At 48.0% G+C, this 13,029-nt stretch overlaps 1 protein-coding gene across 1 annotated transcript in view; it reads right to left on the bottom strand.

The window, feature by feature from the left end:
- Positions 1-13,029, bottom strand: part of hdac11 (histone deacetylase 11) — a 35,226-nt gene that overhangs the window by 7,345 nt on the left and 14,852 nt on the right. Inside the window, exons 5-8 of the mRNA XM_055910573.1 lie at positions 7,829-7,871; positions 6,314-6,390; positions 5,375-5,437; positions 2,996-3,092 (exon numbers count right to left, since the gene is read on the bottom strand). Coding sequence (XP_055766548.1) covers positions 2,996-3,092; positions 5,375-5,437; positions 6,314-6,390; positions 7,829-7,871 — 280 coding nt within the window. The remainder of the gene's footprint in view (positions 1-2,995; positions 3,093-5,374; positions 5,438-6,313; positions 6,391-7,828; positions 7,872-13,029) is intronic.

Here is a 13,029-nt window from a genome sequence, read left to right as displayed (position 1 = left end):
GACAGGTAGACAGACAGGTTCTCCGTCCCCCAGTCCAGCTGCACCTTACGCTGTATGGCTCCTGAGAGAGACATAGACAGACAGGTAGACAGACAGGTAGACAGACAGGTCCTCCGTCCCCCAGTCCAGCTGCACCTTACGCTGTATGGCTCCTGAGAGAGACATAGACAGACAGGTAGACAGACAGGTAGACAGACAGGTCCTCCGTCCCCCAGTCCAGCTGTACCTTACGCTGTATGGCTCCTGAGAGAGACATAGACAGACAGGTAGACAGACAGGTAGACAGACAGGTAGACAGACAGGTAGACAGACAGGTAGACAGACAGGTCCTCCGTCCCCCAGTCCAGCTGCACCTTACGCTGTATGGCTCCTGAGAGAGACATAGACAGACAGGTAGACAGACAGGCAGACAGACAGGTAGACAGACAGACAGACAGACAGGTCCTCCGTCCCCCAGTCCAGCTGCACCTTACATTTCATCTCCCTGGGTAACACAACAATGTACAGTGCATTCAGAAAGTATTGTATTCAGACCCCTTGCTAGGAGATTCGATGTGCATCCTGTTTCCATTGATAGAGCCCATAGAACCCATAGAGCCCATAGAACCCATAGTGCCTATAGAGCCCATAGAACCCATAGTGCCTATAGAACCCATAGAACCCATAGTGCCTATAGAGCCCATAGAACCCAGTGCCTATAGAGCCCATAGAACCCATAGAGCCCATAGAACCCATAGAACCCATAGTGCCTATAGAACCCATAGAGCCCATAGAACCCATAGAGCCCATAGAACCCATAGTGCCTATAGAGCCCATAGAACCCATAGTGCCTATAGAGCCCATAGAACCCATAGAGCCCATAGAACCCATAGATCCCATAGAACCCATAGTGCCTATAGAGTCCATAGAACCCATAGAGCCCATATAACCCATAGTGCCTATAGAGCCCATAGTGCCTATAGAGCCCATAGAACCCATAGAGCCCATAGAACCCATAGTGCCTATAGAGCCCATAGAACCCATAGTGCCTATAGAGCCCATAGAACCCATAGAGCCCATAGAACCCATAGTGCCTATAGAGCCCATAGAACCCATAGTGCCTATAGAACCCATAGAACCCATAGTGCCTATAGAGCCCATAGAACCCAGTGCCTATAGAGCCCATAGAACCCATAGAGCCCATAGAACCCATAGAACCCATAGTGCCTATAGAACCCATAGAGCCCATAGAACCCATAGAGCCCATAGAACCCATAGTGCCTATAGAGCCCATAGAACCCATAGTGCCTATAGAGCCCATAGAACCCATAGAGCCCATAGAACCCATAGATCCCATAGAACCCATAGTGCCTATAGAGTCCATAGAACCCATAGAGCCCATATAACCCATAGTGCCTATAGAGCCCATAGTGCCTATAGAGCCCATAGAACCCATAGAGCCCATAGAACCCATAGTGCCTATAGAGTCCATAGAACCCATAGTGCCCAAGAACCCAAGTCATTTCATGGGACAGGTCAGAGTGGGACAGGTCAGAGTGGGACAGGGCAGAGTGGGACAGGGCAGAGTGGGACAGGTCAGAGTGGGACAGGGCAGAGTGGGACAGGTCAGAGTGGGACAGGTCAGAGTGGGACAGGGCAGAGTGGGACAGGGCAGAGTGGGACAGGTCAGAGTGGGACAGGTCAGAGTGGGACAGGGCAGAGTGGGACAGGCCAGGTCAGAGTGGGACAGGGTAGAGTGGGACAGGGTAGAGTGGGACAGGGCAGAGTGGGACAGGGCAGAGTGGGACAGGGCAGGTCAGAGTGGGACAGGTCAGAGTGGGACAGGTCAGAGTGGGGCAGGTCAGAGTGGGACAGGGCAGAGTGGGGCAGGTCAGAGTGGGACAGGGCAGAGTGGGACAGGGCAGAGTGGGGCAGGTCAGAGTGGGACAGGTCAGAGTGGGACAGGTCAGAGTGGGACAGGTCAGAGTGGGACAGGTCAGAGTGGGACAGGGCAGAGTGGGACAGGGCAGAGTGGGGCAGGTCAGAGTGGGGCAGGGCAGAGTGGGGCAGGGCAGAGTGGGACAGGGCAGAGTGGGACAGGGCAGAGTGGGACAGGGCAGAGTGGGGCAGGGCAGAGTGGAACAGGGCAGAGTGGGACAGGGCAGAGTGGGACAGGGCAGGTCAGAGTGGGACAGGGCAGAGTGGGACAGGGCAGAGTGGGACAGGGCAGGTCAGAGTGGGACAGGGCAGAGTGGGACAGGGCAGAGTGGGACAGGGCAGAGTGGGACAGGGCAGAGTGGGACAGGGCAGGTCAAAGTGGGACAGGTCAGAGTGAGACAGGGCAGAGTGGGACAGGTCAGAGTGGGACAGGTCAGAGTGAGACAGGGCAGAGTGGGGCAGGTCAAAGTGGGACAGGTCAGAGTGAGACAGGGCAGAGTGGGGCAGGTCAAAGTGGGACAGGTCAGAGTGAGACAGGGCAGAGTGGGACAGGTCAGAGTGGGACAGGTCAGAGTGGGACAGGTCAGAGTGGGGCAGGTCAGAGTGGGACAGGTCAGAGTGGGACAGGTCAGAGTGGGACAGGTCAGAGTGGGGCAGGCCAGAGTGAGACAGGGCAGAGTGGGACAGGGCAGAGTGGGACAGGCCAGAGTGAGACAGGGCAGAGTGGGACAGGTCGGAGCGGGACAGGTCAGAGTGGGACAGGTCAAACTGGGACAGGTCGAACTGGGACAGGTCGGAGTGGGACAGGGTAGAGTCTGCCCCCTGTGGGACACAACAATCAAACCACTATTCTATACAGCAACACACTTTAAGAATATTATCGAACCACTAATGATTTCATTGTCCAGTGGCCTCGTCCACATATCAAAACACAATATCCAATTTAGTACCCCCAAAAAACAATATGGAGATCATTTTCAGGTGCCTTACTCTTTGCATATCCGTCTCCAGGGTAGATGTATCGGTTGTAGAGGGTTAGGGGTCATAGGTTAGGGGTCAGACATTAGAGGTATCTTACTCTTTGCATATCCGTCTCCAGGGTAGATGTATCGGTTGTAGACGTCCATGATGAAAACACGTCTGTCATCCAGGAAGTCACGCTCATGACCGTTCCCCTAGGCAGAAAGAGGAAGTGATGTCAGAGCCAGTCTACACAGAGAGCCTTTAGCGTCCCTGATATTATTATATGTTACCTGCTGACAGAGTGACAGGGTGAGATGAGGGTTAAATCATGTTGCCGTCCGTCCAAAGATGTTTTGGTTAAAATGACACTCATCCAAAAGTCAATGCCTCTCCATCACTCTTCATATCCATCTGTTTCTCCATCTGTCCACTAGTGTCTGGAAGCTGTCATGGCTGCTGTCAGTTTTACATTATCGTGTCTGGAAGCTGTCATGGCTGTTGTCAGTTTTACATTATCGTGTCTGGAAGCTGTGTCATGGCTGCTGTCAGTTTTACATTATCGTGTCTGGAAGCTGTCATGGCTGCTGTCAGTTTTACATTATCGTGTCTGGAAGCTGTGTCATGGCTGCTGTCAGTTTTACATTACCGTGTCTGGAAGCTGTGTCATGGCTGCTGTCAGTTTTACATTATCGTGTCTGGAAGCTGTCATGGCTGCTGTCAGTTTTACATTATCGTGTCTGGAAGCTGTGTCATGGCTGCTGTCAGTTTTACATTATCGTGTCTGGAAGCTGTCATGGCTGCTGTCAGTTTTACATTACCGTGTCTGGAAGCTGTGTCATGGCTGCTGTCAGTTTTACATTATCGTGTCTGGAAGCTGTCATGGCTGCTGTCAGTTTTACATTATCGTGTCTGGAAGCTGTGTCATGGCTGCTGTCAGTTTTACATTATCGTGTCTGGAAGCTGTCATGGCTGCTGTCAGTTTTACATGATCGTGTCTGGAAGCTGTGTCATGGCTGCTGTCAGTTTTACATTATCGTGTCTGGAAGCTGTCATGGCTGCCGTCAATTTTACATTATCGTGTCTGGAAGCTGTGTCATGGCTGCTGTCAGTTTTACATTATCGTGTCTGGAAGCTGTGTCATGGCTGCTGTTAGTTTTACATTATCGTGTCTGGAAGCTGTCATGGCTGCTGTCAGTTTTACATTATCGTGTCTGGAAGCTGTGTCATGGCTGCTGTCAGTTTTACATTATCGTGTCTGGAAGCTGTGTCATGGCTGCTGTCAGTTTTACATTATCGTGTCTGGAAGTTGTGTCATGGCTGCTGTCAGTTTTACATTATCGTGTCTGGAAGCTGTGTCATGGCTGCTGTCAGTTTTACATTATCGTGTCTGGAAGCTGTGTCATGGCTGCTGTCAGTTTTACATTATCGTGTCTGGAAGTTGTGTCATGGCTGCTGTCAGTTTTACATTATCGTGTCTGGAAGCTGTGTCATGGCTGCTGTCAGTTTTACATTATCGTGTCTGGAAGCTGTGTCATGGCTGCTGTCAGTTTTACATTATCGTGTCTGGAAGCTGTGTCATGGCTGCTGTCAGTTTTACATTATCGTGTCTGGAAGCTGTGTCATGGCTGCTGTCAGTTTTACATTATCGTGTCTGGAAGCTGTGTCATGGCTGCTGTCAGTTTTACATTATCGTGTCTGGAAGCTGTGTCATGGCTGTTGTCAGTTTTACATTATCGTGTCTGGAAGCTGTAATGGCTGCTGTCAGTTTTACATTATCGTGTCTGGAAGCTGTGTCATGGCTGTTGTCAGTTTTACATTATCGTGTCTGGAAGCTGTGTCATGGCTGCTGTCAGTTTTACATTATCGTGTCTGGAAGCTGTCATGGCTGCTGTCAGTTTTACATTATCGTGTCTGGAAGCTGTGTCATGGCTGCTGTCAGTTTTACATTATCGTGTCTGGAAGCTGTGTCATGGCTGCTGTCAGTTTTACATTATCGTGTCTGGAAGCTGTGTCATGGCTGCTGTCAGTTTTACATTATCGTGCCTGGAAGCTGTAATGGCTGCTGTCAGTTTTACATTATCGTGTCTGGAAGCTGTCATGGCAGTGACGCAGTGATGCTGGTGAGTGGGCCCAGTGAACAAGATGCTATTTGGGATGCTGAGACGGTTACAGTGATGCTGGTGAGTGGGCCCAGTGAACAAGATGCTATTTGGGATGCTGAGACAGTTACAGTGATGCTGGTGAGTGGGCCCAGTGAACACGATGCTATTTGGGATGCTGAGACAGTTACAGTGATGCTGGTGAGTGGGCCCAGTGAACACGATGCTATTTGGGATGCTGAGACAGTTACAGTGATGCTGGTGAGTGGGCCCAGTGAACACGATGCTATTTGGGATGCTGAGACAGTTACAGTGATGCTGGTGAGTGGGCCCAGTGAACAAGATGCTATTTGGGATGCTGAGACAGTTACAGTGACCATCTCAGGACAACTCACCTGGTGTGCGTCCAGATCTATGATGGTGGCTCTGGAGATTCCCTCCACCCTCTCAAACAGAAACTAGGACAGACAGACAGACGGACAGGCAGACAGGAGGTGAACAGACAGACAGGAGAACAGACAGACAGGCCAGACAGACAGACAGGAGGAGAACAGACAGAGACAGACAGACAGACAGACAGACAGACAGACAGACAGACAGACAGACACAGACAGACAGACAGACAGACAGACAGACAGACAGAGACAGACAGAGACAGACAGACAGATAGACAGACAGGAGGCAAACAGACAGACAGGAGGCAAACAGAAAGACAGACAGATAGGAAAACAGACAGACAGATAGGAGAACAGACAGATAGGAAAACAGACAGACAGATAGGAGAACAGACAGATAGGAAAACAGACAGACAGACAGACAGACAGACAGACAGACAGACAGACAGACAGACAGACAGGAGAACAGACAGACAGACAGACAGACAGGAGAACAGACAGACAGACAGGAGAACAGACATATTACTCTTTACCTTCGGTCGTGTATGAGACATTCACATTATTGTGGAATAGTAGACAAATCTATGCAGAACAAAAATATAAACGCAACATGCAAAAATGTCAAAGATTTTACTGAGTTACAGTTCATATAAGGAAATCAGACAATTTAAATAAATGAATTAGGCCCCAATCTACGGATTTCACATGACTGTTTAATCAGCTGATATGCCACACCTGTCAGGTGGATGGATTATCTTGGCAAAGGAGAAATGCTCACTAACAGGGATGTAAACAAATTTGTGCACCAAATTTGAGAAAAATAAACTTTTTGTACATATGGAAAGTTTCAGTGATCTTTTATTTCAGCTCATGAAACAGAGGACCAACACTTTACAGTTTGCGTTTATATTTTGTTCAGTATAGTTGCAATGTTCTTACCTTGATAGCTAAGGTGATGTCGGCGTAGGCACAGAATCCTCCTCCTTTATCACTGGAGCAATGATGGAAGCCCCCACCTGAGTGAGTGAGTGAGACAGAGAGAGATGTTAATTTGTATTGTTTATTTCACTTTTGTATATTATCTACCTCACTTGCTTTGGCAATGTTAACACATGTTTCCCATGCCAATAAAGCCCCTTGAATTGAATTGAATAGAGAGAGAGAGAGAGAAGAGAGAAGAGAGAGACTTTTGAGCCCAACAATGGCAGCAGGTTTTCATAGCCCCCCACCCAAATGCAGAGGCCTTTGAAGCCCCAATGGCTTATCCCTGACCAGGGGTCTTTACAATACAGTACCCCTTGGATATTCAAAATAACACGGAAGAAACAAGAAGCTCCTCAAAGACAATACAGAGACACTATTTGCTGACTGCCACAAAGAGGGGAACGTAAGCAACTTAATTTTCCACACAGACCACACACACAGATCTCCTGGCATGGCACAGTGCTATAAGAGCACACTACCCCTATGTCAAGAGAGAGGGTATTGTCCCAGGGTGGAAACTCAGAATACCAGACATTGAGGGAATTGAAATAACCTCTGTCAACATGTACTAGTCTGGGACAGTAATGGTGCAGGGCATCCTCATGCAGTTCCAGCAGGACTTTTACCGGATCAAAGAGAGAGCACAGCAGGTAATCTCTCTCTGTGTGACGACTCCTCCATCCTGAGTGAGTCTGATCACACCTCTTCAAACTGTTACAGAGAGCTGGTAGTCCCATCCACCAAAAACCAGGTGTTAAACAGGGAAGAAACTCAGACGGTATGCTAATTTTTGATGGCATAGATGGCCCTTCTTGCCTTGTCTCTCAGATTGTTCACAGCTTTGTGGAAGTTAGCAATTTGTATAGCAAACCCTCATGTCAAATTGAGTCAAAAGCTTTTTTGAAATCAATAAAGCATGAGAAGACTTTGCCTTTGTTTTGTTTTGTTTGTTTGTCAATTAGGGTGTGCAGGGTGAATACGTGGTCTGTCGTACGGTAATTTGGTAAAAAGCCAATTTGACATTTGCTCAGTTCATTGTTTTTACTGAGGAAATGCACGAGTCTGCTGCTAATGATAATGCAGAGGATTTTCCCAAGGTTGCTGTTGACGCATATCCCACGCTAGTTATTGGGGTGATCAGTCCTTGGTTCCAAATATTGGGGAAGATGCCAGAGCTGAGGATGATGTTAAAGAGTTTTAGTATTTAAGCCAATTGGAATTTGTGGTCTGTATATTTGATCATTTCATTGAGGATACCATCAACACCACAGGCCTTTTTGGGTTGGAGGGTTTGTATTGTGTCCTGTAGTTCATTCAAGGTAATTGGAGAATCCAGTGGAATCTAGTAGTCTTTAATAGTTGATTCTACAACACTCTCTCTCCAAACTCCAACTCACTGTCTGAGTCAATTAGGAGGTGAATTGGCAGTGAAACTGAACAGCCATGAGAAGGAGAGGAGACAGAACTCACCTACATTGATGGCCCAGCCTCGGTCTACAGCCAGTTTCCCTGCCTACAGACAACAAACACAATACATTAGAAACACCACAATACATTAGATTAGAAACAACACACTTTCTACCAGACTGGTATGGCTTCCCTCTGACTGGTATGGCTTCCCTCTGACTGGTATGGCTTCCCTCTGACTGGTATGGCTTCCCTCTGACTGGTATGGCTTCCCTCTGACTGGTATGGCTTCCCTCTGACTGGTATGGCTTCCCTCTGACTGGTATGGCTTCCCTCTGACTGGTATGGCTTCCCTCTGACTGGTATGGCTTCCCTCTCTACCAGACTGGTATGGCTTCCCTCTCTACCAGACTGGTATGGCTTCCCTCTGACTGGTATGGCTTCCCTCTGACTGGTATGGCTTCCCTCTGACTGGTATGGCTTCCCTCTGACTGGTATGGCTTCCCTCTGACTGGTATGGCTTCCCTCTGACTGGTATGGCTTCCCTCTGACTGGTATGGCTTCCCTCTGACTGGTATGGCTTCCCTATGACTGGTATGGCTTCCTTCTCTACCAGACTGGTATGGCTTCCCTCTCTACCAGACTGGTATGGCTTCCCTCTCTACCAGACTGGTATGGCTTCCTTCTCTACCAGACTGGTATGGCTTCCCTCTCTACCAGACTGGTATGGCTTCCCTCTCTACCAGACTGGTATGGCTTCCCTCTCTACAAGACTGGTATGGCTTCCCTCTCTACAAGACTGGTATGGCTTCCAAGGAGCCATGGTAAGTTGCTGGCTAGCATTACATTTATCTTATAAAAAACAATCAATCTTAACATAATCACTAGTTAACTACACATGGTTGATGATATTACTAGTTTATCTAGCGTGTCCTGCGTTGCATATAATCAATGCGGTGCCCGTTAATTTATCATCGAATCACAGCCTACTTCGTCAAACGGGTGATGATTTAACAAAAGCGCATTCGTGTCAGGGTATATGCAGCAGTTTGGGCCACCTGGCTCGTTGCGAACTGTGTGAAGACCATTTCTTCCAGACAAAGACCGTAATTCATTTGCCAGAATTTGACATAATTATGACATAACATTGAAGGTTGTGCAATGTAACAGCAATATTTCGACATAGGGTTGCCACCCGTTCAATAAAATACGGAACGGTTCCGTATTTCACTGAAAGAATAAATGTTTTGTTTTTGAAATGATCGTTTCCGGATTTGACCATATTAATGACCAAAGGCTCGTATTTCTGTGTGTTTATTATATTATAATTAAGTCTATGATTTGATATTTGATAGAGCAGTCTGACTGAGCGGTGGTAGGCAGCAGCAGGCTTGTAAGCATTCATTCAAACTTTACTGCGTTTGTCACGACTTCTTCCGAAGTCGTTGCCTCTCCTTGTCCGGGCGGTGTTCGGCGGTCGACTTCACCGGTCTTCTAGCCATCATCGATCCATTTTTCATTTTCCATTGGTTTTGTCTTGTCTTTCCACACACCTGTTGTCAATCCCGTTCATTACCTGTTGTGTATTTAACCCTCTGTTTCCCTTCATGTGTTTGTCAGAGATTGTTGTATGTCAAGTGTTGTTTTATTAGTGTATAGGTGTGCGACGGGTCCTCGTACCCATTTTATTTTGATATATGTATATTACTCGTGTTTGGAGCATTTCATGGACGTTTATTAAAAGTCTCCATATACACTTCGTTTACTCTCCTGCGTCTGACTTCCCTGCCACCTATACACACGACGTTGACAGCGTTTGCCAGCAGCTCTTAGCAATGCTTGAAGCACAGCGCTGTTTTTGACTTCAAGCCTATCAACTCCTGAGATTAGGCTGGCAATACTATAGTGCCTATAAGAACATCCAATAGTCAAAGGTATATGAAATACAAATGGTATAGAGAGAAATAGTCCTATAATTCCTATAATAACTACAACCTAAAACTCCTTAACTGGGAATATTGAAGACTCATGTTAAAAGGAACCACCAGCTTTCATATGTTCTCATGTTCTGAGCAAGGAACTTAAACGTTAGCTTTTTTACATGGCACATATTGCACTTTTACTTTTTTCTCCAACACTTTGTTTTTGCATGATTTAAACAAAATGTAACATGTTTCATTATTTATGAGACTAAATAGATTTTATTTATGTATTATATTAAGTTAAAATAAAAGTGTTCATTCAGTATTGTTGTAATTGTCATTATTACAAAGATGTATATAAAAAATATAAAAAATAATACTAATAAAATCGGCCGAATAATAGGTATTTACTTTTTTTGGTCCTCCGATAAATCGGTATCGGCTATGAAAAATCATAATCGGTCGACCTCTACTTCAGACCTAGTGAATGAGCTGTGAGTGATACTTCAGACCTAGTAAAGGAGCTGTGAGTGATACTTCAGACCTAGTGAAGGAGCTAGGACTATACAGAGGAGCTAGGACTATACACTGTGTTGACAGTGTACATGGATCCAGTAATGCAGCCCAGCCAGCCAGTCAAACAGCCAGCAAGCTAGACAGCCAGTCAAGCAGCCAGTCAAGCAGCCAGCCAGCCAGCCAGCAATGCTATAAAATCAACCAGCAAGCTAGAAAGCCAGCCAGCCAGCCAGCCAACCATCCAGCTAGACAGTCAGCCAGCCAGTCAACCAGTCAGCCAGCTTGCTAGCAAGCCGGTCAGCCAGCCACTCAACCAGGCAGCAAGCTAGACAGCCTGTCAACCAGCCAGCCAGTCAGCCAGTCAGCCAGCCACTCAACCAGCCAGCAAGCTAGACGGCCTGTCAACCAGCCAGCCAGTCAGCCAGCCAGTCAGCCAGCCAGACAACTGATGGAATAGTAATAACACGTATTAGCATTTATACACACACAGCTGGGGAGTGAAACACTCAGTTCTGCCTTGGCGACACACAGACACACAGCTGGGGAGTGAAACACTCAGTTCTGCCTTGGCGACACACACACACAGCTGGGGAGTGAAACACTCAGTTCTGCCTTGGCGACACACAGACACACAGCTGGGGAGTGAAACACTCAGTTCTGCCTTGGCGTCACACAGACACACAGCTGGGGAGTGAAACACTCAGTTCTGCCTTGGCGACACACAGACACACAGCTGGGGAGTGAAACACTCAGTTCTGCCTTGGCGTCACACAGACACACAGCTGGGGAGTGAAACACTCAGTTCTGCCTTGGCGACACACACACACACAGCTGGGGAGTGAAACACTCAGTTCTGCCTTGGCGACACACACACACACAGCTGGGGAGTGAAACACTCAGTTCTGCCTTGGCGACACACAGACACACAGCTGGGGAGTGAACCACTCAGTTCTGCCTTGGCGACACACAGACACACAGCTGGGGAGTGAACCACTCAGTTCTGCCTTGGCGACACACACACACACAGCTGGGGAGTGAAACACTCAGTTCTGCCTTGGCGTCACACACACACACAGCTGGGGAGTGAAACACTCAGTTCTCCCTTGGCGACACACACACACACAGCTGGGGAGTGAACCACTCAGTTCTGCCTTGGCGACACACACACACACAGCTGGGGAGTGAAACACTCAGTTCTGCCTTGGCGACACACAGACACACAGCTGGGGAGTGAAACACTCAGTTCTGCCTTGGCGACACACAGACACACAGCTGGGGAGTGAAACACTCAGTTCTCCCTTGGCGACACACAGACACACAGCTGGGGAGTGAAACACTCAGTTCTCCCTTGGCGACACACAGACACACAGCTGGGGAGTGAAACACTCAGTTCTGCCTTGGCGACACACAGCTGGGGAGTGAAACACTCAGTTCTGCCTTGGCGACACACAGACACACAGCTGGGGAGTGAAACACTCAGTTCTCCCTTGGCGACACACAGACACACAGCTGGGGAGTGAAACACTCAGTTCTGCCTTGGCGACACACAGCTGGGGAGTGAAACACTCAGTTCTGCCTTGGCGACACACAGCTGGGGAGTGAAACACTCAGTTCTGCCTTGGCGACACACAGCTGGGGAGTGAAACACTCAGTTCTGCCTTGGCGACACACAGACACCAGCTCTGACAGGAAGATCCAGTCCTCTGAAAAGACCATCAGATCACTGCTCTGTACATGAGCATCAAAACCAATAGCCTTGTTTGTCTTTCTGACATTAGTTGTTGTTGCTGCTGACTCAATATTTATATAAAAGGGTATTTTACATAATGTGCCACAGAGAGAGAGACACAGAGAGAGACAGAGAGAGAGACACAGAGAGACACACAGAGAGAGAGACAGAGAGAGACAGAGAGAGAGAGAGAGAGTGAGAGAGAGAGAGAGAGAGAGATACAGAGAGAGAGAGACAGAGAGAGAGAGAGAGAGAGAGAGAGAGAGAGAGATACAGAGAGAGACAGAGAGAGAGAGAGAGAGCGATACAGAGAGAGATACAGAGAGAGACAGAGAGAGAGACACAGACACAGAGACACAGAGAGAGACACAGAGAGAGACACAGAGAGAGAGAGAGAGACACAGAGAGAGACAGAGAGACACAGAGAGAGACAGAGAGAGACAGAGAGAGACAGAGAGAGAGAGAGAGAGAGAGAGAGAGAGAGAGACAGAGAGAGACACAGAGAGATAGAAAAAGAGAGACAGAGAGAGAGACAGAGAGAGAGACACAGAGAGATAGACAGAGAGAGACAGAGAGAGAGACAGAGAAAGAGACAGAGAGAGAGACACAGAGAGAGACACAGAGAGAGACAGAGAGAGACAGAGAGAGAGACAGAGAGACACAGAGAGACACACAGAGAGAGAGACAGAGAGAGACAGAGAGAGAGAGAGAGAGAGAGAGAGATACAGAGAGAGAGAGACAGAGAGAGAGAGAGAGAGAGACAGAGAGAGAGAGAGAGAGAGAGATACAGAGAGAGATACAGAGAGAGACACAGAGAGAGACACAGAGAGAGACACAGAGAGAGACACAGACACAGAGAGAGACACAGAGAGAGACACAGAGAGAGACACAGAGAGAGAGACAGAGAGACACAGAGAGAGACACAGAGAGAGACAAAGAGAGAGACACAGAGAGAGACAGAGAGAGAGAGACCGAGAGAGAGACAGAGAGAGACAGAGAGAGAGACAGAGAGAGAGACAGAGAGAGAGACACAGAGAGAGACACAGAGAGAGACACAGAGAGAGACACAGAGAGAGACAAAGAGAGAGACACAGAGA

This window comes from Salvelinus fontinalis, unplaced genomic scaffold (assembly GCF_029448725.1).
Source record: "Salvelinus fontinalis isolate EN_2023a unplaced genomic scaffold, ASM2944872v1 scaffold_0018, whole genome shotgun sequence".
In the NCBI taxonomy this organism is placed as follows: Eukaryota; Metazoa; Chordata; class Actinopteri; order Salmoniformes; family Salmonidae; genus Salvelinus; species Salvelinus fontinalis.
The sequence above is the reverse complement of the archived record's forward strand: the minus strand, read 5'-3'. Positions and strand labels throughout refer to the sequence as shown.